The following is a 26,431-nucleotide window of genomic DNA, read 5'->3' on the forward strand; positions in this document are numbered from 1 at the left end:
TACAAAGGAACATTAATACTACTCACATATATTATTAACTCGTGTGAGCGAATGTTAGCCACCGGACCATAGGCCGATTTCAAGGTTTATGACCGTAAAACAGAGCTAGGGTATCCGGATGAAGGTCGGACCGAGGAAGATTCCAGGTTTGCACGAAACGAGGGGCATTCGGTCGGTAGACCGTCACCGAGGTCGCACGTCGGAGTTAGTCTTCAGCTTAGCAAGAAAATGTACACTTTGTTAAACGAGAACTCCATTGTAAAATTATTGCCTACACTCGAATTTATCAATCTCAATTTTCAATCCATCAAACTTTTCAAGGTCTTGATTTTAAAGTATCGAAGCTTTTTTTTTTTTTTTTGAAGACGCGACCACATTATGCTTGCAATTTCGATAATCCTAAATATATTCCTCCTTTTGGACAAAGCGTGAACCCAGTCGGTTCAAATTCATAAGGGATCATGGTTTTCTCGCAACTGTTCACTTTATACTTTCGAAGAATCTTGACCAGACCCACTTTGGTTTGACAGTCGGCAAAACGTCCACCTGAAAACGTGAATTATACGAATTATTAACTAGTAATGTCGATAGAAATGATTGAGTCATAATACTATTCGACAAATTTGGATTTTTTCTTATTTTCACAACAGTGAACAGTCATTTTTAATAGATTTTTCCGTATGACGACTGCAAAATCTTCCGCATGAAAAAAATGGAGATGATTTTATGATGTCGGTAGACCTCCTCCATCTAGACTTGGTGATGATTATAAAATTTCGAAAAACAGGACTAGATTTATCCCAAACATTCCTCCAATTACTTAGATGAACTAAAAAACGTGACACCTGTGTCTAAGTGCAAGCAAAAATTACACGTAACTGATGCAAAATTAAAAATGTGCCTTTTCTCAAAATTATACCTTTCGAAAAGCCAAAGATGACTGGTTCAAGTGGTTTCTGCATTCGTAATCAAAATCAAAAATCTATCAAAAATAACTATTAACTGTAAGAACGATTTATTTCTTTTGGTATAATTGAACGTGCAATACCGATGCAATTTCTTGGTCCTCCACCAAATGGCAAATAAGTCATCGGATGTCGAGCTTCGATGGCTTCCTTACTGAATCTCTCGGGATTGAATTCGTCGGGATTTGGATAAATGTCGGGATCACGATGTATCGCCAGTGTAGGAATCCATACCATTAAACGCTTCGGTATAGTGAGCTTTGTGTTTCTGAAAGTATAAGGACGAAGAGCTCTTCGTGGCAGCACACCGATTGGTGGATATTTCCTTAACGTCTCTGCAGAAATACATTAAATGTTATATAAATTTCGTGAATCATTTTAATTAAATAAGAAGGAAATAAATTATCGATTTAGCAAACTGCAGCTTGAGCCAATATTTTCGCAATTGTTTCTTAGCTACAACTTATGAGAAACGGTATTTTTCTATTTCGTATGTAAAACTGCGTACATGCATTTTACAAGAAAGTAAAAAAAAAAAAAAATGAAGCGAAGAGGAATCTCCGTTTTTGAGAAAAATGTGGCAATTTTTATATATGTCTCGAAAATTGCATACTTTTCATGGTCTTTCTGGGAAACTAAGAGGAATCTTAAATATAAGAGACTGAATAAGATACTAAGCAAAAATTTGTTTATAAGATGTTAAAATATATATATTATAGCAAGATATATTATGTATCTTAAAAGTGTAATATAAAATATATTTTATAATAAAAGTATTAAAAGTATTAAATAAGATACTGAGTAATAAAATATTTTAGTAAGATACTAAATTACTAAAATACTCGCGTATTTTCTTCTCGTATGAGTTTATTCCTCTGCTTAGACACGTACCTTTGTACACTTTGTCCAAATACTTCATGTCTTTCATATTTTCGTATTTAAACTCCCCATCGTTCTTCGCGAAGTGTTCGTCGATCTCTTGACGCAACTTGTCTTGAATATCGGGATTCAGGGCAAGTTCGTAGAGGGAGTTAGTCATTGTCGTCGATGAGGTCTCAAAACCGGCAACGAAGAAACCGAAAGCTTGTGCCGCCAACAAATTGTCTGTTATTTCTAAAAGAAAAGAAGAAAATTTACGATTTATTTGTGTTAATTGTACAAGTATATCAATTAAATTACACTGGTTTATCGTATGAATGATGTACGTAGTCGTAGGTTTTTCTATGAAATAATTATTCATCAGCAGTTGGTCATTTCTCTTCGATAATTTTTTGATCCACTGCTATTTTTATACATACTGCTATTTTTATATATGCTGCAGTTCCTCATTTGATTTTTAAATACAAATCAGTTTTCATTTGTCAACACAAATTAAAAATACAAAATTGTCTTCAAAATGTAGGAAGTATAGAAAATATCTCTCTATTAGCTTCGATACTTTCAAATACTTGCATTTGATCGAAAAAGGATAATACAATTCACTTGTTTGTTAAATTTATACTTCACGAAAACGGGGATGTAAATAAAAAATTGCTATTCCTTCGTTTGGATTTATTACATACATTTCACTCGGGAATGTCGCGACAGTAGAAATGTCAGAATGTAGTGTCATACTGAGACTTCGGCGTTACTGCAAACTTACTATTGTCGCCCATTTTCTCTGGATGTTCCTTCAGCTCCATTAGCATTTGGATGAAGTCCGGCCTGTGGATATTATGCTCTTTCCTGTACCTCATAGAGTCAAGAACGATCCTGGTGAAGAACGCAGTGAATCGTTTCTCGGGCACAATGTAACCCAACAGCTCGTACAGTTTTCGTGCATACAGCCGCATTCTTAACCGCACTGCATTTTCGAATTCCTTTAGATCGAAGACCAGTTTACCGATTCGACGGAACTCGCTGCTCTCGTCGGACATCGAGTTCGCGTCGATCCCGAACACACATGAAGCGATCACGTCGGTCGTGAATTTGGCCGATACCTCGGAGAATTCGATCGGCTCGTCCCTCGCGACCAGTTGGTCTACGTATTTCTCGAGTTGATCCGCGCACTCGAGGACCAGGCCGAACATGCTTTTGATCTTGGCCACTGAGAACAGGGGATGTAGGTGTGTCCTCAGCGGGCGCCATCTTTCTGGATCCAGGCTGATAATCTGCGTCGAAAGCGGCTCTGTCTGTAATTAGTTTACAATATCAGTTCAGAGACTCGAAGGAATAAGTACGTTTGGTTGTAAGGCGGTCGTTTCCTCGACTCTTTAGCAAGAAGTATTTGTTAATATGTTCAAAACCTATCTGTAAAAATGTGTGTGTATGTATGTGTGTGTATGTATTAATTTATGACGTGGCATATGGTAGTAGAATCTACAAAGGAAATGACACTTGAGCAGAACGGGACAAGCCTACTTAATAAAAAATGAAGAGACGCGCAGAGAATATCCGGGAAAACAATAGAACAAGTTCTTACAATGAAAGGCAAAGAAGAATGTTCAAATACGTGCAAGAAACAAGAACAAATGAAGGAAGATCAGTCAGATGATTTGAAAGAACCAGACTGATCTAAAACAAGAATATCATTGTGCAAATATAAGTACAGTATGCAAATTGGAAATTGACAGGTCAGAAATGTAAAATTAATAAACAAATGAAATTAATTTACAATTTAGAAGTATACAAAATTAAATATACTAGATAAATATATTAGATAATATATTAAATTAATAAATGTATCTACCATTTGGAATTATTTTAATAAAATGCCTTTACGATGCGAACACTGATTCGTAATTATAAATACGGATGAAAGGTATGGAGAAGAAACAGAAGTTGTATTATATTAACACAATTCTGAAAGTGGCAGGACAGAAGAATTAATGTAACAAATGGATAACATTAATTTACGATTTAGAAATGCAACGTGACGTACTCTTTCGTAAACGATCAGTCCTCGGTCGGAGAACGTCGAGAAATCCTTGACCAGAACATCCTTGATTAATTCTGGATCATTTAGAACAAGGATCGCCGATCTTCTCATGTATAGCCCGAACATTGACACGCTTTTGAATTCCTGATATATTTTGTACAGATAGTCCGCCGTCGAATGTCGCGAGAATAAGATGTCCATGCTGTTTCCAAAAAAGAACACCGGCTTTGGACCCGAAATTCCGCGATTCTTCCAAAAACTAAACGCTGATGTCGAATAGTAATAGAAAGCCAGAAGTAACGCCATGACGCACAAGATTTCAAGGTAGGCCATCGTGGCTCTTTGTATTAAGTATTGCGATGGTTTAAACAACTTGCTGAAAAAGTGCAAAGTTCCTCTCATGAAAATTTTACAAATTTTATATAGTATTAAAATACAAGAGAGTATGATATTTAAAAAGTAATAAAATATAATATTTCATTTCAGTCAGTATTAATATTTCTTTTCTTCGTAAAATAAGGAAAGAGGATTGATTGGTGGTTTCAAGGGGCAGTCAGTGTAGACTTTTGTGTATTTACTTGACAAAGTTGTTTGGTTATTATATTTCAGTAATTATATCACAGTGATGTTATTACAATGACAAAACTGTTCTCTCGTCGACTGAAAGTTTCAAAAAAATTTTTTTAATGAGAAACGTACAAGAGTGCTTTCATGAAAAGTGATTTACACTGAGCCTTCCAAGTTTCTCTTAATNCATAGGAGAAATTAACATTTTGCGAATCGTGATTATGTTTTATTTGCTTCGCTGTCACGCGACACACGTAGCACTTAACAACAAAAATTCATCTATAGATACATCAATTTGCAATTACTAATATAGAGTCTTGGTGACATCTCGATTGACATTAATACCTCAAATAATTAACTTCTTTCATTCATGTTTATTTACTTCTCTTATTAAAAAAAAAAAGAATGCTGAAGAGAATTCAATCTGTATTATCCAAATTATTTTATCATCCCCTGAATGAAATTCCATTGTACATATGTATTACGAATGAAACTTCACAGACTAATTATTGAACATAGATAATCATTCAGAAAATTTCTTTTGCGTTATTATTACGATTATTACTCAGAAAATATTTATATTAATTACTTATTAACATTCTCTCCTCCTTCATTATCTTTAAGGAATATTCAACACTTTACATTTCCAAATCAAGTATTCATCGCATGATCAATGCTTGACAGATTGCTTTAAAATACGTGCATAGCGTAAACCTTTCGCTGACCTTACGCGGATTGTTAATTCTAACGTGGTTTTTATGTTTATTTATATGGTTCTAACTATTCGTGTCATTTTTACTCGAAAGAATGTAAGCACGAAGAATAAATGTTCGAAAGAAAACTAGACGTAAGTAGATGTTTTTCACGTAAGAGTTTAGGTATCGCTAATGTACAGGATGTTTCCAAAGTCAAAAAGTCGAAAATGAAAGAATAAAATATCCCCATGTAACGCTTGTTGAGAAAATCGAGTTCAACCCGTACCATAATGCCTCCGTAATTTAACAGCAAGGAGTAATAAATTTTGTTTTCCCAATTTCGTACGTTTCTTTCGAAGACTTTCGCGAATAACTGTGCGTACCTACCCTCTGTATAACAGAGCGGATCAGCTCACACGCGTTCTACTCCGGAAGTTTCCATTAGCACCTTGTAACTGACGAGAGCTGATTTTATTGGAGGCTGTATAAAAAAAACTGCTGTAATGTAATCCCCATGAAACGATTACGTATGAATATTTAAATCGTTATAGTGGATTCAATCACGATCGGAGACGTTTTCCTTTTAAAGTAGAGAATAGTTATTAGGAATCACGTAGAGATACGGAGTTAATCATTTTTCTTTAAGTTTTTCTATTTATAGCAGTTTAAAGATAAATATATAATTGTCGAAAGATTGCTCTCTTTCTCAGCCATTTTTAATCATTTGATTGTATCGTATGAACAAGGGAAAATATAATGAAAAGTGGAGGGTGGACCTCGCGAGGACTTCGATAACACAGAATGGACTGTCATCATTGACAGTTAAGCTATTATTTCTTCATAAATTGTACTAAAATGTTTGTACTTTGTTGTAACATACACAGCGAGAGATGACGGAAACAGAGTTATCCCATCTCTTCCATATTTCTTTGCATTTTAACCACTTCAGTGTCAGGCGGTGCGATAGCGCTTCCCTGAGATGTAATTCCAGAAAAATGTCAAGAATTTTGTTGCCGCATTAGTAAACGCGAATCGTTTGTTGCTGTCACGCGCGATTTGTTTCTTTGCTTGTAACAATTTCATCGGCCCTATCAATTGAACATCGTGAACAAATGCTTGTGATGACAATTCGACAAGAAATCTGTACAGCGCTATCGCCCCCGCTTCGCACTAAATATCTATCAAAATTTATTAAATACGAACGCACGCTTCCAACGTTCCTTTTCACAGAAATCTTTAGCAAAAGGTGAATAATTTCATTCGTGGCATAATTATCTTACAAGTTTAAATAAAACAAGCCTTTTCATATTTCCAGTTAACAATAATGTGTCGGCGATATTTTTCTTTTCGATCTCATTGCGGTGTTTCACAATTTCATTTTTTTCCCTTTACTTTTACGTCACATAGAAATATTTAAAAATGGTTCCACTTACGTTTGCGACGGAATACTTCCTCAACAAGTTCACTACGTATTCTGCTTTGTTATACCACAGTTTGCAAAAAATTAACATACAATAGAAATATGACCTTTCATGAAAGATAACTAACATTTATAATAAAGTTATTATTCAATTTATGAATATGAAATAATATATGAAAAGACGAATTAACGCAATATATTAACACAAATGAGTTTTTAAAATATAAGTTTGGTTACGTTCTGGCTTTTTAGAGGCGTTGCTCTTTAGCTTCTGTTTGGGGTGCTACCTTCGAAGATGGTCTTTCTACCAATCACAGTAGATCATTAAAAATTGGAATATCATTTTCGGAATTTAGACATTCCGTGTAATCTTTTAATTCGGTTGGCAATTTTCAATCTAAACTCATTAAATTGTGTTTTTTTGTCAGTTTTTATTTCGTACAGGACTTAATTGTCGCAAATGGTGATGGCCAATGTGCAAAAAATTTTGTATCTTTTTAGCGTTTCTCCTATAAAATGTGTGTATCAATTTTATCGATATATTTTATCACGTATTCATATAATGGCATATTTATGTACATAATCGTTCTGTTGCATATTACTTGGTTTTGCACACATTTATGTTAATTGAAATGCATATTCATTTATGATAATTATATCTTTCTTATCCGTTTCATAAAATAGATAATTTTAAATTATAATAGACTGGAATTGGTATAAAAAAGTTATGTATGGTTCCTAGTCGCGTAGCTGATTGCGGTATTGATATTATTGACACTTTTCTACCAATTTTCTGTTTAGAAAATCTAATCTTCTACCAAGTCTAAAGGACTCCAGTCTTTTCTGATACTCGAAAATTTTGTTATGCATTTAATACTTAACAAAAATATAATATATTATATATATATAAGAAAAAAAAAGGAAAAAGAAAGGTGAACTCAGAAGTTTTTTTTTTATTTATGCTATAGAATTCTCTACAGGATTATTAGCAGCTTGCACATTGTGCATACTAGCAACAGTACAGAAACATTTTTGCCGACTTTTGTACAAGGATTACACTGATATACAACTAAAATACATGTTTGCTATTTACATAACTAGAATTTACAATTAAAACCAAGAGAACTATTAAGTCACTGAGAAATACAGCTATGCACTCGACATGGATACGTTACAGATGCCAACCATGACTTTTGAGAAATTTTTGAATAATCAACAGAGGTGTAATATATGGTTTGCTTGAAAAAAAGTCCATTGTATGGGGTGTGAAATAACCCATTCCACATAATTTATTTATTAAGACATTCCTATTGTTGAGAATGGGGCACTGCCAAATTATATGGGATCTTGAACTACACTACTACACTGACATTTTGTGTCAAGAGCTAAGTTAATTTTGAAGAGGGAAGCGGCTAATTGTGATCTGCTCGGAGTCTGTTCTTCCAACAAATAAAGTCTCTAGGGAGTTTTTTTACGTGAAAAACATAGTTTAGCAGAAGGATGGTAATAGCTTTTGAAAAATTTTGTATCCTTAGATTCGGAAATAATCTGTCGTTTCAGTCTTAGCTTGCTTTTTAGAGCTATGGGAAAAATCAGAGAATGGGACCATTATATCTGGCGAGACATTAGTACATGCTTCTTTAGCTAAGCAGTCCACTTTTTTTGTCAAAAGTTATTCCAATATGAGAGAGGATCCAGTAAAAATATAGATTCTTATTGGCTGAAGAGTAGAGGTTTATAAGCCCACGCGTGTCAACACAGGACTCGAACTCAGAAGTTAATGATTTTCAGAATAAGTATTATAATACAATAAGTGAAATATACATATATTATAAAATAATATAGTACAACATGCAGATAAGGAAATTTAATTTAATATAATACAACGTAACAAAATAAACTAAAATAATATAATATGACGCAAGAGATAAAATAATTATGGATTTTTATGTGTGGTGCATTTAAGTTGATTACCTAAATATCTCCTCGAATTGTGTTGATGCAGAAAATATTTTTTGTCTTATTTTCTCAGTATCAGTGGAATTTCAAAACATTTTATATAACACGTATAGTTCCCTCTCTGGAAAATTTCCTAATACCTAATTATAATTACGTAATACATAAAGGTATATGCAATAAGTAGGAAATAAATTTACACAACACGTGAAATTTCTTTTATGTAAACTTTCCCGATACAAACATAGGAGCAGATCTTTAAACACCATTGCAGTCAAGTGTTGCAAAGGAACATTACAATTATTTAGGCCGACTCCAATTTATTAATCTTAATTTAGAATTTTTCAATTTTTCTTTTCTTTATTTTAAAATATCGAACGTAGTCTTTTTTTTTTTAAGAAGCGACCGCATTATGCTTCTAATTTCGTAAGTCTTAAATATACTCCTCCTTTTGGACCAAGCAGGAACCCAGTCGGTTCAAATTCATGAGGGATCATGGTTTTTTCGCAAGCTTCCACTTTATACTTTCGAAGGATCGTGACCAGACCCACTTTGGTTTCACAATCGGCAAAACGTCCAGCTGCAAACGCGAATTATACGAATTATATACGAGTGATATTGATAAAAATACTTGCGTTATAATACTGTTCGACAAATCTGGATTTTTTCCTATTTTTATGACAGTGAACAGTCATTTTCGATAGATTTTTGCGTATGTTGACTGCAATATTTTGATGTAAAGTTCTGAAGTATCGATGCATAAAAATTAATCGTCAGGTGGTTATTAATTTGGCAGATAATTTTATTTTAATTTTTATTAAAATTTATTGTACGACGAGAAAAAACATTCTTAAACGATACTCTATTGCCGCAAGTTTTCTAAAATGAAAGTTAAACTAGTTCCTAGACTAATAACTATTCGACGTACATAATAATTTATTGATGGAGAACGTTGATCTGCACTTATCAATACATAAAAAATTATATACGATTTCGTTTAAAAAAGTAGAGATGATTTTAAGATTCTGAAAGACCTCCACCTAGGCAAACTTGCTAATCATTATAAAAAATTTCGAAAAAACAGGACTAGATTTATTCCAAACATTTCTTCGAATAATGAACAATTGCTTCGATCAACTATAAAACGTGACACCTGTGTCTAAGAGCAAGCAAAAATTACACGAAACTGATGAAAAATTGAAAATTTGCTTCTGCTCGAAAGTTATACCTTCCAAAAAACTAGAAATGACTAGTTCAAGTGGTTTGTGCATTCGTAATCAAAATCAAAAATCTATCAAAAATAGCTATCAACTGTAAGAACGATTTATTTCTTTTGGTATAACTGAACGTGTAATACCGATGCAATTTCTTGGTCCTCCACCAAATGGCAAATAAGTCATCGGATGTCGAGCTTCGATGGCTTCCTTACTGAATCTCTCGGGATTGAATTCGTCGGGATTTGGATAAATGTCGGGATCACGATGTATCGCCAATATAGGAATCCATACCATTAAACGCCTCGGTATAGTGAGCTTTGTGTCTCTGAAAGTATATGGACGAACAGCTCTTCGTGGCAGCGCACCGATTGTTGGATATTTCCTTAACGTCTCTGCAGAAATACATTAAATGTTATATAAATTTCGTGAAATTTCATTTTAATTAAATAAGAAGGAAATAAATTATCGATTTAGCAAACTGCAGCTTGAGCCAACATTTTCACAATTGTTTCTTAGCTACAACTTATGAGAAACAGTCGTTTTCTATTTCGTATGTAAAACTGCGTACATGCATTTTACAAGAAAGTAAAAAATATTAAAGCGAAGGGGCATCTTCGTTTTTTAGAAAAATGTGGCAATTTTTATAAATGTCTCCAAAATCGCATACTTTTCATGATATTTCTGGAAAAATAAAATATTAAAGTACTAAGTATAAGAGACTGAATAAGATACTAAGCAAAAAATTGTTAAATAAGATGTTAAAATATATATTATACCAAGATATATTATGTATCTTAAAAGTATAGTATAAAATATATTTTATAGTAAAAGTATTAAAAGTATTAAATAAGATACTGAGCAATGGAAAATTAAATAAGATACCAAGCAATAAATTACTAAATAAGATGTTAAGAGATACTAAATAAGTCGAGATAGTACTAAGTAAAGTAAGACAAAAAGTACTAAAAATATGAAATAATTGATACTGAGTAATAAATAAGGTACTGAGCGATAAAATACTTTACTATGATACTAAAGTACTAACATACCAGCATATTTTTTTCTTCTGAGCGTTTATTTTTCTTCTCAGTCACGTACCTTTGTACACTTTGTCCAAGTACTTCATGTCTTTTATATTTTCGTATTTAAACTCCCCACTGTACTTCGCGAAGTGCTCGTTGATCTCTTGACGCAACTTGTCTTGAATATCGGGATTCAGAGCAAGTTCGTAGAGGGCGTGGGTCATTGTCGTCGATGAGCTCTCGAAACCGGCAACGAAGAAACCGAAAGCTTGTGCCGCCAACAAATTGTCTGTTAATTCTAAAAGAAACGAAGAAAATTTACGATTTATTTGTGTTAATTGTACAAGTATATCAATTACATTACACTGTTTATCGTATGAATAATGTACGTAGTCGTAGGTTTTTCTAAGAAATGGTTATTCATCAGCAGTTGATCATTTCTCTTCGATAATCTTTTGATCCACTGCTATTTTTATACATACTGCTATTTTTATATATGCAGTTCCTCATTTGATTTTTAAATACAAATCAGTTCTCATTTGTCAACGCAAATTAAAAATACAAAATTGACTTCAAAATACAGAAAGTATAAAAAATACTTCTCTATTAGCTTCGATACTTTCAAATACTTGCATTTGATCGAGAAAGAATAATTCACTCGTTAGTTAAATTTGTAGTTCTCGAAAATGTGGCTTCTCTAAATGAAAAATTGCTATTCTTTCGTCTGGTTTTATTACGTATATTTCACTCGGGAATGTCGCGACAGTGGAAATGTCAGAATGTTGTGTCATAGTGAAACTTCGACGTTACTGCAAACTTACTAATGTCGCCCATTTTCTCTGGATGTTCCTTCAGCTCCATTAGCATTTGGATGAAGTCCGGCCTGTGTATGTTATGATCTTTCCTATACTTCATAGCGTCAACGACAATCTTGGTAAAGAACGCAGTGAATCGTTTCTCGGGCATCATGTAACCCAACAGCTCGTACAGTTTTCGTGCATACAGCCGCATTCTTAACCGCACCGCATTTTCGAATTCCTTCATGTCGAAGACCAGTTTACCGATTCGACGGAACTCGCTGCTCTCGTCGGACATCGAGTTCGCGTCGATCCCGAACACACATGAAGCGATCACGTCGGTCGTGAATTTGGCCGATACCTCGGAGAATTCGATCGGCTCGTCCCTCGCGACCAGTTGTTCTACGTATTTCTCGAGTTGATCCGCACACTCGAGGATCAGGCCGAACATGCTTTTGATCTTGACCACTGTGAACAAGGGATGAAGGTTCGTCCTCAGCGGGCGCCATCTTTCTACATCCAGATTGATAATGTGCGCCGACAGCGGCTCAGTCTGTAATTAATTTATCAATATCAGTTCAGAATCTTGGAAGGACAAGGACGTTTGACTGTCTCTTTCTTGATTCTTTTGCATGGCGTGTCTGTTAAGATCATTAGGACATGTCTGTAAAAGTGTGTTTGTGTATTAATTTATGACGTAGCACATGATACTAGAATCTACAAAGGAGAAAACACTTGAGCAGAATAGGACAAGCTGTTACGATAAAAAACTTGCAGTTGGTTACTAGTAAAGAGTTAGTGATCCGTATGACTAGACAGAATCAGTCCGTTTTTAGTATTAATCAGACAGAATCAGCTGTCGGTTCAAAACCTAGAAACAATCTTCTTAAACAGATGAATCGAGAATAACCAGTCAAATTTAGCCTTTCAAAGTTTGCAAATGATCGTCGTCTATGGTAGTTTCTTCGAAAGATCACTTGTCTTTTTCCGAATTAATTACTTGCTTGGATTCAATCTGTTTGAACATTTTAACCAATTAGATTTTTGTTAAACTTTCGTTTTCAATAGTCGACGATTAATAACATAGAATTAATAAAATTGTTAATTAGCCTGGTACTGAAGTGAGATAAACATTAGTTCTCGTTATCGTGTTTTTGTACAATTAAAATAATTTTCCTTAACGTAACTGCATGACAATTTATTATTTATTTATTCTCGCGATTCAGAAACAGGTTATGCTCGGTTGCATTTGTTGAATATCATTTGCATTTTCGACATAAGAAATTTTCTAGCAGATGTACATAATTAAGTGGTAGAATAAGTAATAAATGCTATTCCACGTTATTGTAACAGTGCATTAAAAATGTTGCGAGTTTATAACTATGGGTAAAATGTATAGAGAAAAAACAAGAGTTGTATTACATCGATACAATTTGGAAATTGACTGGACGAAAGAGAAAAATTAATAAATGGATGAAATTAATTTACGATTCAGAAATGCAACGTGACTTACTCTTTCGTAAACGATAAATCCTCGTTCGGAGAACGTCGAGAAATCCCTGACCAAAATGTCCCTGATTAGTTCCGGATCTTTTATAACAAGAATCGCCGATCTTCTCATGTACAGGCCGATCATTGACTCGCTTTTGAATTCCTGATGCAACTTGTGCAGATATTCCGGCGTCGAAAGTCGCGAGAATAAGATATCCATGCTGTTCCCAAAGAAGAACACCGGTCTCGGTCCTGGAATTCCCCGATTCTTCCAAAAATTGTACGCTGATGTCGAATAGTAACAGAAAGCCAGAAGTAACGCTATGACGGCGCACAGGATTTCAAGGTAGGCCATCGTGGCTCTTTGTATTAAGTGCTGCGATGGTTAAACAACTTGCTGAAAAAATGCAAAGTTCTTCTCATAATAATTTTAAACGTTTTATATAGTATTAAAATATAATAGAATATAATATCTTTGAAAAATAGTAAAATATAATAAATATATATAAAGATATATAAATATAATATTCTCTTATATTCAAATTCTTTGATGATCTCCTAGATGAAAGTCCACTGTACGTATTACGAGTGAAATTTTGTAGAATAATTATTGAACATTGGTAATCATGTTTGGAAAATTTCCTTTACGTTATTATTGTACCTACTCAGAAAATATTTATATTGATTACATATTAACATTCTTTCCCCTTTCCTTATCTTTAATGAATATTCAACACTTTACATTTCCAAATCAAGTATTCATCACATGATCAATGCTTGACAGATTGCTTTAAAATACGTGCATAACCATAAACCTTTCTCTGACCTTCCACGGATTGTTAATTCTAACGTTTTTATGTTTATTTATATGGTTCTAACCTATTCGTGTCATTTTTACTCGAAAGAATGTGAGCACGAAGAATAAATGTTCGAAAGAAAACTAGACGTAAGTAGATGTGTTTCACGTAAGAGTTTATGTATCGCTAGCGTACAGGATGTTTCCAAAGTCAAAAAGTCGGAAAAGAAAGAATAAAATATTCCCATGCAACGCTTGTTGAAAAAAATCAAGTTCAACCCGTACCCATAATGCCTCCGTAATTTTACAGCGAGGAATAATAAATTTTGTTTTTTCCAACGTTGTTTTTCGTACGTTTCTTTTGAAGATTTTCGCGTATAACTGTGCGTAAAGTGTACTCACCCTCTGTATAACGGAGCGGATCAGCTCACGCGTGTTCTATTCCGGAAGTGTCTCCACCAGCACTTTGTAACTGGCGAGAGCTGATTTTATCGGAGGCTGTATCAGAAAAAATTGCTGTAATTTGATCCCCACGAAACGATTGACGTATGTGCATTTAAGTCATTATAACTAATCCCGCCAAGATCGGTGACGTTTTTTTATTAAAGGAGAAAGCAGTTATTAGAAATCATGGAGAGTGTAAGGAGAGTATTTTCTGCCTTTAAGTTTGTTTATTTGTAGCAGTCTAAAGATAAATATATAATTGTCGAAAGATTGCTCTCTTTCTCAGCCATTTTTAATCATTTGATTGTATCGTATGAACAAGGGAAAATATAATGAAAAGTGGAGGATGGACCTCGCGAGGACCTCGATAACACAGAATGGACTGTCATCATTGACAGTTAAGCTATTATTTCTTCATAAATTGTACTAAAATGTTTGTACTTTGTTGTAACATACACAGCGAGAGATGACGGAAAGAGAGTTGTCCGATCTCTTCCATATTTCTTTGCATTTTAACCACTTCAGTGCCAGGCGGTGCGATAGCGCTTCCCTGAGATGTAATTCCAGAAAAATGTCAAGAATTTTGTTACCGCATTAGTAAACGCGAATCGTTTCTTGCTGTCACGCGCGATTTGTTTCTTTACTTGTAACAATTTCATCGGCCCTATCAATTGAACATCGTGAACAAACGCTTGTGATGACAATTCGACAAGAAATCTGTACAGCGCTATCGCCCCCGCTTCGCACTAAATAGCTATCAAAATTTATTAAATACGAACACACGCTTCCAACGTTCCTTTTCACAGAAATCTTTAGCAAAAGGTGAATAATTTTATTCGTGGCATAATTATCTTACAAGTTTAAATAAAACAAGCCTTTTCATATTTCCAGTTAACAATAATGTGTCGGCGATATTTTTCTTTTCGATTTCATTGCGGTGTTTCACAATTTCATTCTTTTTCCCCTTTACTTTTACGTCACATAGAAATATTTAAAAATGGTTCCACTTACATTTGCGACGGAATACTTCCTCAACAATTTCACTACGTATTCTGCTTTGTAATACCATAGTTTGCAAAAAATTAACATGCAATAGGAATGTACCGTTTCCTGAAAGATAATTAACATTCATGATATATGAAATAATATATCAAGAATTGAATTAACGCAATACGTTAACACAAATAAAATGGTTTTTAAAATGTAAATTTGATTATGTTCTGGATTTTCTAAGGAGGTTGCTCTTTAGCTTCTGTTTGGGGTGCTACATTCGAAGATGGTCTTTCTATCAGTCACTGTCGATCATTAAAAATTGGAGTTTCATTTTCAGAATTTAGGAATTCGTGTAATCTTCTAATTCGGTTGGCAATTTTCAGTCGAAACTTATTAAATTGTGATTTGTCATCAGTTTGTATGTCGTACAGGAGTCAGCTGTTGCAGATGGTAACGGCCAAAGTGCAAATAAGTTTGTATATTTTTAGCGTTTCTCGTATAAAATGTGTGTATCAATTTTATCGATGTATTTTATCACGTGCCATATAATGGCATACTTATGTATATAATCTGTTGCATATGATTTGTTTTGCACTCATTTGTGTTAATTGGAAAGCATATTCATTTATGTAAAATGTATCTTTTTTATCTGTTTCACGATTTTAAATTATAATAGACTGGAATGAGTAAAAAGTATAAAAATGTATGGTTCCTAATCTCGTGACTGATTGCGGTATCGATATTATCAATACTTTCCTACCAATGTCGAAAATTTCGTTACGCATTTAATACTCATCGAAAATATAATATATTGTATATATAAGAAGAAAAAAGGGAAAAGAATATTACAGCATAATATTCTATATTGTAGTATAATATACTATATTATAATATAATATAATACAATATGGGCATAATAAAAGAAAATTTAATTTAATATAATATAATGTGACAAAATAAACTAAAATTTAATATAACATAATTAGATAAAATATTTACTGGACCAAATGGTCAATTCATGTCACACGACTAGGCAAAACGATTAGAAAAGATATTTAGGTGGGCTCATTTAAATAGACCATCCTGTGTATTAGCATGCGCTCGTTACACTCCATAATACGTTAGATTGGTGCATATTCAACGACAAATACCTGTTCCTGGCGACAATGATGTCGTAATTCTTAAACAATAATTTTATATATATTTAATATATTTATTAAATTTACTCTTTAGAGTATTAGTTGAACATTGGTTCGATGATAAAAAAAATATTAAACGTTCCCTTGAAATTTCATTCGTGGTGTCATTAAAAAAGTGGAATTACAAATGTAGCGATATGTAAACGACACATGCGTCGCAATATGTTTTTATCCTTGCCAAGTTTCAATAAACTGACATTTATCTATCAGTGCTATTTAACAGTTATCAACTATAAATTGCTGCATTAATATTTATTAGTCAGGTGCTTATTCAAATGCACAATTATGTTAATATACATGGCGGAAAGATTCGCATGCTCGGTAAAAAGTTCTTGGTTTTAAAAATCGTAACTATCGTGAGTAAAAGAAAATCTTGGAACAACTTACCTGGTCCCATCTTAAACCGCGAAACTTCTATTTTGGCAGTCTTAAGTTTGTTTCTTTTGCAGATATTTCTACGTCATGTAATAGGTGCGAGAGCAAGGATAGTTTTTTTATCTCAAAAGTTGAAAAATTTCTAAAAACATCTCTAACAGTGCTAAAACAATTTTTTCGTTACTAGGTATACCATGATTTTGAAAGTTCTCCTTTAAAATATCTTGTGTGACTTTTTTTGCGACATTATTTTAGTTTGTCATGAGGCTATGTAGAACTATACCAGAAATATTTGACTAAATAATTTCGAATGGAATTGAACATTTAATATGAGTTATTCTCACTATTATTAAAAAAAAAAGAAAGAATTAGAAAAGAAATGGTAATAAATATATTAATATTATTAAAATATTACTAAAATGGTGAGATAATATTATTATTAATAACGTGAAGGAATCGTAGAACCACTCATAACACTAACATGAATTTACTGATATCGATATTATTTTATTGTATGCAGAATGTACATGATATACAGAAAGAAAAGTATCTTTCACTCAGACAAATTCCAGATTGGAGATTACGCTTCTAATCTCGTTCATTTCAGTATATTTCTCCTTTTGCAGCAAGCAAAAGTGTATCCACGTCGAATTCATAGGGGACCATAGTTTTGTCGCGGACGTCCACCTTATAGTTGCGAAGAGTCGTGATTAAATCCACTTTGACGGTATACAGAAATATAAAAAAAAAAAAAAAAAATTCCACTCACAGAGATTGCAGCTTAGTGCCTGAGATTATACAAAATGGTCTCTGAACAAGTTCATTACTGTATTTCTCAGATTATTAATATTCTATCGTGTAAAATATCATAGAATAGTAATGACTGACATTCCTTAAAAGTCAATGAATTTGTAATAAGGCTATTGTTGTTTTTATGAATATGAAGAAATGAATTGACACAAGGAAGATTAACAGGAATAAGTTTGTAGAGAATTTGTTTTTAGGTTTCGTTTACATACGTTCTAGATTTTCAAAGGCTGTTTAGCTTCTAGTTTGAACAGCTACATTCGAAAATAGCCTTTCTGCCAATCTCAGGAGATTATTAGAAGCGTTTGCATTTCGGAAATTTGATTTTCAGATTCGTGAAATCTTTCCAATAAGTTGACCGATAACATTCAGTCGAAACTCATTGAATTGTACTTGTACTTGTACTTGTACTTGTCGTTCATATTTCATACAAGTTGTGTTACAAACAAACGAAAATGGAAAAATTTGTGTTTTTCCTACGAAACTTACGTAACAATTTTATCACGTATTCATGTAAAAGAATATTTTAATATGTAATCAGTTTTTTGCTTATTGCTTCTTTTGCATATGTTAATTAATAAACACATCCACTTACGTAAATGGCGAATATTTCATTTTTATCTGTTTCATAACGTGGACGACTGGGTAGATTATCATAGATTGGAATATGAAAAATTTGCTTGTCTAGTTGTAAATTTTAAAACGTAAAATATGAGGGTATGGTTTTTGTACGTGCGAGTTACGAGTAGTGGTAGAGTGAAGACTTATAGAGAGTACTAAGAGTCATGAGAGTGCATAGATCTAGAGAATACTCTAGCGAGTTGTGATAGATTAATGAGAGTTTAGCGAGAGTCTTAATATTTTTTGTCATCGTCTTTATTGGACTTTAATTCCTAAATTAATAAATTTTATTTATATTCATTTTAAATCACATAAGTTAAAATTGTTATTTTTACCTACAGTAGTATAATATTGATATAATAAAACAGAATATAATATAACGTAACATAATGTAATATGTTAAATTGTTGCATATCAAATGATAAATGTGTGTTTCTAGTGATATTGATTTTATTGATAGTTCTCAGACAATAATTTCATAATTTTATAATTTATAGTACTTATAATTTTATAAGTTTACTTATAATTTTATAGTTTATAGTACTATAGTTTACTTATAATTTTATAGTTTATTGTACTATAGTTTACTCATAATTTTATAGTTTATAGTACTATAGTTTACTCATAATTTTATAGTTTATAGTACTATAGTTTATAGTACTATAGTTTCCTTATAATTTTATAGTTTATAATACTATAGTTTACTTATAATTTTATAGTTTATTGTACTATAGTTTATAGTCCAGCTTCAGTTGACACAGTTTTAATCAATCATTTTTTAACATCATTCAGTGTACCTTTTTAACGACTATTTGGTTTCAATGTACAATCATGTTTGCAATGATTTTATGCCCTAGAAATTTTCAAGTGCACTCCTCCCTTGACCGTTAAGAAAGGGACACCCTTATCTGTTTCAAATGGAATCGTGGTTTTCTCGCAGACATCGACTTTGTAGTTGCCGAGGATGGTTGCAAGTCCGACCTTGCTTTGATAATGTGCAAAACGGGCACCTGAAAATGAAAGAGAAAACAATCGTACAAAAACTAGAAATTTCCATATCCAAGAGGAGATTCTTCTCAAACATCATGAATCACTCTAGCTAACCGAGCTAATCAAGCTCGGTGAAAAGCAAGCAGTGATTCATGATAATGTTAGAAATATTCTCATTTCTTCAAATTGAGCAAATACGATCCTCGTACAATTTTTTGTATGTCATAATAAGTAACACAAATTAATTTTCCAATAACTTTACGAATATCCAATTAAATCCAATTGAAAGTAGCAACGAATCTTTTTCGTGATCCAGTAATTAAGATAAATAGAATTTAATTGTGTGAAAAATAGAATAAAACAGAAATGATGATTTTTGTGAAGTGTGAACAGATTGATGGAAGATGCGGGAAAATCTTTAATGTAGAAAGTGACGTTACCGACGCAGTTTCTCGGCCCGTCGCCGAAAGCCAGATAGCTCATAGGGTGTCTAGCTGCGACAGCATCCTCCTCGAATCTTTCCGGATCGAATTTCTCTGGTTCCGGATAGATATCCGGATCGGTATGAATTCCGTACACGGGTATTGACAATTTCGTCCCTACCGGTATGCTGAACTTCGTTCCTGCGAACGTGTAATTTTCCAGCGCTTGTCTATTAAGCATGGGCAGCACCGGATACTTTCTTAGCGATTCTGCAGGAAGAGAGTACGAAAAATATATCATGTCGTTAACATTGTTCTAAATTTTTAATTTTTTAAATATATTACACTTTTATTTTACTTTATCATAATAATTTATTTTACTTTATTTTTACTTTATTATAATATTTACTAAATTACTATACTATTTACTAAATTACTTTATTATAATATTTATTAAATTATTTTACTTTTATATTTTACTTTTATTTATTATATTTACTAAATTACTTTATTATAATATTTATTAAATTATTTTACTTTTATTTTACTTTATTATAATAATTTATTATACTTTAAATATATTATACTTTTATTTTTAATTTTCAATTTTAAACTCTTTAATTTAATTCTAAATTTTTAATTTTTTAGTTTTATTGTATTTAACTTTTTAGTTTCATTATATTTTGTTAAGTTTCTTTCCACTGTATTTCTATTAACCCTCATCCGTACCTCGTTTCTCGAATTTCAATTTGTCCCTTGCTGCCAAATTGATCATAAAATAATATCCAGTACCCAGAATAAATATCTAGTAAAATAATTAATATCTACAATGAAAAAATAAATAGTTAAATTTGCAAGTTCTTTCATTGACAATAAAATTTTTATATTAGATAGATATATTATAGAATATCTTACGAGTCACGTAAAAATGGTAAATAATTTCATGTCGTGATCTGATTTTCTCCAGTTTCGTCTGATTATTTGCTTTGAACGTTTTTATGTTACTGCCTTTTAAAACTATGACTCTATTGAATACGTAATTGCTTTGTAATGTAACAATAATCAGAAGACAATATAGTGACTTGAAAACGAATGTTATTTGCAATTTTGACGGTATGCTTTGTTATTAAAAGTGTCGAAAATATATGTCATGTGTCATAATATATGTCAAAAATACCTTGCAATATTTAAATATGACATTTTATGAGAAAAATATGTACTGATACACGAGATAAATGAGGATTAATATTTGAATAGTCGGTGTTAGTTCTACTTCGCACCTTTGAACACCTTGTCCAAGTACTTCATTCCTTTGATATCCGCGTATGTCAGAGCTCCGTTATTTTTGCTGTAAACGTTTCTAATTTCCTCTCGTAATTTGTCTTGTACTTCCTGGTTCTGTGCTAACTCGTAGAGCGCGTGTGCCATCGTCGAGGAACTGGTCTCGAATCCCCCAATGAAGAAAACCGTGGCTTGCGCGGTAAGCAGCAAATCTGTCAGTTCTATGTACAATGACAAAAGATATAACTTCATTAGAAATATAATCGCGTCCTTGGTAACATACGTCAAGGTCAAGAGGAGCTGCCTACTATGATCATTAACGCCGTGTTGACCAACATGCGAAATTAGGAATATTCAAATTTTAGAAAACGCGTGTTCCGTTTGAAATCACAAAATATTTTTGTCGGTACTGTTCTGAGATATTTGTGGATATGATACAAATATAAAAATATTTAGTATAAAATTATAATGATAATTAAAAATTTATATATATATATATATATAAATATATAAATATATAACTATAATATATATAAGTATAAATATAAATATAAATATAAATAATAAATATAATATATATATATATAAATATATAAATATTATAAATATTATAATAAAATTAAAATATTATAATATTATAAATATATTAAAAAATTAAAAATATTATAACTTTTTAATTTTAATAAAATTAAAAAATTATAATATTATAAATATATAAATATATTATACAACGTGTTAAAAAGAAACTTGCGAAGTATGTTCTTCTATGTCTTGTATGTTTCGCAAGTATACCAGTGAGAAAAAAATTAAGGATCGATTTTTCCCTGAGAACGAGTTGAAAGAAAAATTCGACTTCCACCTTCTTCTCGATCGCACTAAAAATAGGGACGCGCTCACCTATATTGTCAAACTTATTCTGCTGCTTCTTCAGTTGCATCAGCAGGTGGACAAAGTCTGGTCTGACCACGTTATTCTCCTCTCTGTACCTCATCGTGCTGGTGAACAGATTTATGTAAAAATCGTCGATCTCCTTTATTTGGAGATAAGGGCCGATCAACTTGTACAACGATGGTGTAAATTCCCGGCAGACGTCGCGGATCGCCTGTTTCAACGAAGGTTGAAACATTCGTGTGGCCATTTTACGAAATTCGCAGTTCTCGTTCCCGAGGGAATTGATCTCGAGCCCGAAGGCGCAGGTGCCGATCGCGTCTGTCGTGTATTTACCGGCCATGTCGCGACAGTTCACTGGCTCGCCCCTCTCCACCAGTTTATCCAGGTACGTTTTCAAATTTTTCGCGCAGTCGGCTATCAGCGGAAACATGTCTTTCAGCTTGCCGGATGTGAATACCGGCGACAGTTTCGCCCTCAGCGGCCGCCATTTCTCGGCTTCCAGCATGAAGAGATTTTGGCTCAGTGGTTCTATCTAGTAGTTAAATCTCTGATTTAATAAACTGCTTAATTTAATTACGTTACTTTATTGTCTCGACGAGTAAATAATAAATTATTGTAATTACTACCGGTAACCAAAAAAAAAAAAAAAAAATTATTAAAGAATAAATAGAAAATAAGAAATGTTATGTATAATAATATATTAATATTGCTATAACTACGTTAATATAATTATCATGTAATATCATGTGTTGTGCGATTATAACACGTTAGTATTATATTAATTACATTAATAATATATAATGCAACTTAATACGTTTATTTAATTATAATTCATTATGTTATTATTAATTAAATAGTTTAATTATAATCAATTATAATTATACTTGGCAATTATATCCGATTAAATATTAATTATGTTTTGTATTAATATTATATTTCAATTAATGATAGTAAAATTTCTAAATTGGTAGTTACCTTTTCATATACAGTGAGTCCACGGTCGGCGAATAAAGCGAAATCCTTGATCAGAACACTTTTGATCATGTCCAGATCATTGACGAAAAGAAGTGGCGATGTTCCTGCGTATACGCCGAAGAGTGGCTCGTTCTTGTAATGATTGTACCATTTCTTTATATAATCGGCCACCGATATTTTTTTGACGACGATGTCCAAGAAGTTGCCGAAGAACAACGTCGGTTTCGGTCCGGGTATGTCGAGTCTTTTCCAGAAGCTGTAAGTCGACGTGTAGTAATAGTAGACAGCGAGGAATAGGGTGGCGATGCTGCAGAGGAGTTGAAAATAGTCCATGTTGCGCCAAACTTCTTAAGAACTTCAATTGTTAGAACTAAAATTACAAAAGTTTTCGACAATGTTCCAGATTCTTGACTCAAACCCATCACTAACTGGATCGGGCAAATTTTGTTTGAAACTTGAGAATAAGAAATAACAATTTAAAATGACGAATGGAGAACTGCTTTACCTTGGATCTTCGAATCAAATAAATCAGTTTTTATTGATCCGTCGAAATTAAATAACAAATAATCGCAATAATAAAAGATGGCTGTTAGAATCAGGAATTATTTCACTCGATAGCCAAATAATGGAACAATTTCGAGAAAAATTGCTTGCTCGAATTAACATTTAGTTAGTGAATTAACTATTAGTTAATCAGTAAACTGATGTAGAATGTATTTGTATCGGTATGTTATTTAAATGATCAGTTTTCAAATATTTTATTCAAACTTTATAAAGCCCGTGCATTAGACATCTCAAGTAGTACCATAGTTCGTCGCAGTAGCAAACAGATATTTTAAAGTAGATGATGACCATGACTCACAGATAATAAACGGGAATTAGTAATCGTGATGGATGATCGCGAGATGTTCTTACTGATAAAGCTTGTTTTCCTTATTTGTCCAGAGAACTTTCAATGAGATAAAAGCAATAAAATTTATTACCTTTAAAGGTTCAACCTTTAGAGTTTTTAACAAATATGTTTCCTAGCTGAGTTAATTTATCTTATATCATGTGTACAATGAAAACAAAAGGAACGATAATCTTGACAAACAAAACTCTCAATACGATGATAAGATGTAGGTAATTAATTATCGCGATGAACATCATCAGATATTTATCATATTTCATTAATGAAACAATCGAATTTCGATATATACAATCGAAGAAACTTTGGTAATGATTTCTAATCAATTTAATGTCACCAATAGTTAATGTTTAACGTATAATAAAAATAATATTTAATGTATAATTGAATTATTAATAATTCTAACAAGCTAATAATTTAACTACAACTGAATTAATTATATTGTAATAATCAAGTAATCAAATTTTAATCCTAATATTCATTATCTAATTAATTAATAATATTCGTTGATATTAATTGCCTAATTGCTTAATAATAATTACCTGATTGTCGCGTAAAGTGTAAAATATAGTAAATAATGCTCGCTTGAAGATTTGCAATCAGTATCATTTACTGATAGTTGCCAACAGATAACGTTGATTGCTTTGAAGCAAAATAAATGTTTCGTTTCGTGGCTGTCAAAATATTCAGATCGAAGTTGAACGATGCTGAGAGAGATCGTATTAAAGCACCGACTATCTAGCTATTTTTAGTCAATGATTATAATCTGTAGTCACTGGTCGTTTTGGAAATGGAGGTCAACTTGTAACATGAAGATCAACTTTGCCTATTTTTTAAATGAAATATCATTTTTATTTCCCAGTCAATGCAGTTCTTTATCCTCTATAAAATAACGCCGACAATGATTAGTTTAGGAAATATTTTAACTCTAATCCCTCGTCCTTCACGCATAGATTTCATAAAAACTATTAACCTAAACTATTATGGTAACATAAATAAATGAATAATAATCACATAACAAATCACTCAATTTGAACAGTTTTCGCTACGAGTAACGACGCAATTAAAATGCCAAAATCAGATGAAATACGTATCTGTGCACGTGTTATCGGAAATTTTTAACTTCGTTGACAGCTAAATACGTTATAATACGTATTAACACTTATTTCTTTCCGAAACGTAGCTTGCATCCCACAGTCAATCTTGCAACTAACTGATCTACTTCCTTCTGCACTTTGATTGCCAGTGTCGTCCCTGCTGGCCGTCGTTAGCTTATCAACTGAAAAATGCTAAACTATTTATCCACCGAAGGTACAGTTATTTCTGTAAAATGTTTTGATTTCGGCGAGATCACACACACGAGATCTATGATCGCATGATGTGGCGAAATGTAAGAGGAATGAAATGTCATCTGTTTAATTAAATGAATAATTTGTCAAAAAGTTATCTTCGCTGTAGCACCAGTTCAACAATAGGCATACGGAAATTGTAGATTCATCTAAAGAGAGTAGAAACTGACCTTGCTGATCTGAAATTGTTACCATTGATTAAAAATTCAATGTTATTATTAATTTAAGATCAATATAATCGAAAATACTTTGACAGTACCTTGATAGCATCTTTGGAACGAATTAATGTAAATACAATGAGGTATGGCGTTATTATCCTAAAAAGCGGATAAAATGTTTCTTGATTATCACAAATCGCAAAACTCATTGAAATTTTTGACATGTTACATTATTGTAACTAAACTGCGGATTATTATTGAACATTGAACAACTTTCTTAATTGAAGACACAGAAGCTAATGAGAAATTTGATTCTTTTATTAAATATTACAAGAAAGAAAGAAAGAAATAAAAAATCGCAGATATTGTTACAAGAAATATATATATATATATAAAATATATTTAAATAAACTTTTTTCATAACTCAATCATGGACAAGCATTTGTCCCATTGGAATAAAAAATTACAAAGACAGATATTGACACGTAGATACACGTCTGAAAGCTTGAAATTTTTGAAAATACAGATACATAACATCTAGATACATTTACATCTCTATATATTATATAAAAACATCCGTGCACAACAATAAACTTTTAAAACAATTGCGATTATAATAATTACGATAAAAGGATGCAATTATTGCATTAACTCTGCACTTTGGTTATCTTCAAATTCACGCCGCCTTTCAACGTTAACAAAAAGGCACGTTCGTCCGGTTCGTACGGAATCGTGGTTTTCTCGCAAACGTCGACCTTGTGATTGCGTAGAATCGTCGACAGACCAATCTTGCTTTGAATATGAGCGAAACGAGCACCTGCGAACAATTTTTAAACGTCACATTGATCCCACATGCCTAAATTCAAATACTTATTAGAGATCCTAAATCTAAAAGATCTATGAAGCAGCAGAATCATGTAGTAATTTCATCAATAAATTAATGCTAGAAATATTAATTTTATCAGAGCTGCCATTAGTATAGAAATTAGAAGAAATATTACGTTAAAACGATTTATGAAATAGCAGAATCATCAATACACTTCACAATAGATTACTGTGGCTAGCATGATAAAAAATATAATGCTTGATAAGTTATCAATACAAATATGGTTCCTACTTTGAAACTTTCTTTTATCACTGTGCAGTATTAAAAAATGTAACGATGTCAGACGCTGT

The 26,431-nt window shown here is 32.3% G+C and overlaps 3 protein-coding genes across 9 annotated transcripts in view; all 3 read right to left on the reverse strand.

The window, feature by feature from the left end:
* Nucleotides 1–327: 327 nt before the first annotated feature.
* On the reverse strand, nt 328–14,411 carry LOC122529323. The gene is made up of 11 exons (XM_043655327.1): nt 14,246–14,411; nt 13,070–13,444; nt 11,581–12,109; nt 10,836–11,057; nt 9,878–10,129; nt 8,932–9,100; nt 3,886–4,258; nt 2,608–3,136; nt 1,857–2,078; nt 1,049–1,300; nt 328–546 (listed from the first exon to the last, which is right to left on the reverse strand). Exons 2-11 carry the CDS (start codon nt 13,400–13,402, stop codon nt 377–379), a joined length of 3,051 nt encoding a protein of 1,016 aa, XP_043511262.1. The 5' UTR covers nt 13,403–13,444; nt 14,246–14,411; the 3' UTR covers nt 328–376.
* A 4,618-nt stretch (nt 14,412–19,029) lies between these two features.
* Nucleotides 19,030–25,262, reverse strand: LOC122529371 (probable cytochrome P450 6a23). 2 transcript variants are annotated; one of them, XM_043655445.1, is made up of 6 exons: nt 24,915–25,262; nt 22,842–23,211; nt 21,873–22,398; nt 20,975–21,196; nt 19,713–19,964; nt 19,030–19,292 (listed from the first exon to the last, which is right to left on the reverse strand). In XM_043655445.1, exons 2-6 carry the CDS (start codon nt 23,172–23,174, stop codon nt 19,129–19,131), a joined length of 1,497 nt encoding a protein of 498 aa, XP_043511380.1. In that variant the 5' UTR covers nt 23,175–23,211; nt 24,915–25,262; the 3' UTR covers nt 19,030–19,128. The 2 variants fall into 2 exon arrangements, with proteins under 2 accessions (XP_043511380.1, XP_043511379.1); XM_043655444.1 differs by having other exon boundaries at nt 24,291–25,262.
* A 356-nt stretch (nt 25,263–25,618) lies between these two features.
* The window catches only part of LOC122529366 (probable cytochrome P450 6a13), a 15,400-nt gene continuing 14,587 nt past the window's right edge, over nt 25,619–26,431 (reverse strand). For 5 of the 6 annotated variants that reach the window (XM_043655428.1, XM_043655425.1, XM_043655423.1 and 2 more), the window contains one exon: nt 25,619–26,072. In XM_043655428.1, coding sequence (XP_043511363.1) covers nt 25,903–26,072 — 170 coding nt within the window. In that variant the 3' untranslated portion in view covers nt 25,619–25,902. The other variant, XM_043655422.1, reaches the window with a different exon arrangement.

The sequence above is a fragment of the Frieseomelitta varia genome, unplaced genomic scaffold, assembly GCF_011392965.1.
Source record: "Frieseomelitta varia isolate USP_RPSP 00005682 unplaced genomic scaffold, Fvar_1.2 scaffold_285, whole genome shotgun sequence".
Classification (NCBI taxonomy): Eukaryota; Metazoa; Arthropoda; class Insecta; order Hymenoptera; family Apidae; genus Frieseomelitta; species Frieseomelitta varia.

Coding starts and splice junctions, on each gene's coding strand:
- LOC122529323 (XM_043655327.1), bottom strand. CDS start 13,402: ATGGCCTACCTTGAAATCCTGTGCGCCGTCATAGCGTTACTTCTGGCT. Junction 10,130..10,835: donor CTTGGACAAAGTGTACAAAG/GTACGTGACTGA, acceptor GTATTTCTGCAG/AGACGTTAAGGAAATATCCA. Junction 547..1,048: donor AGGACCAAGAAATTGCATCG/GTATTGCACGTT, acceptor TCACGTTTTCAG/GTGGACGTTTTGCCGACTGT.
- LOC122529371 (XM_043655445.1), bottom strand. CDS start 23,174: ATGGACTATTTTCAACTCCTCTGCAGCATCGCCACCCTATTCCTCGCT. Junction 22,399..22,841: donor GACTCACTGTATATGAAAAG/GTAACTACCAAT, acceptor TTTAACTACTAG/ATAGAACCACTGAGCCAAAA. Junction 19,965..20,974: donor CTTGGACAAGGTGTTCAAAG/GTGCGAAGTAGA, acceptor CTCTTCCTGCAG/AATCGCTAAGAAAGTATCCG.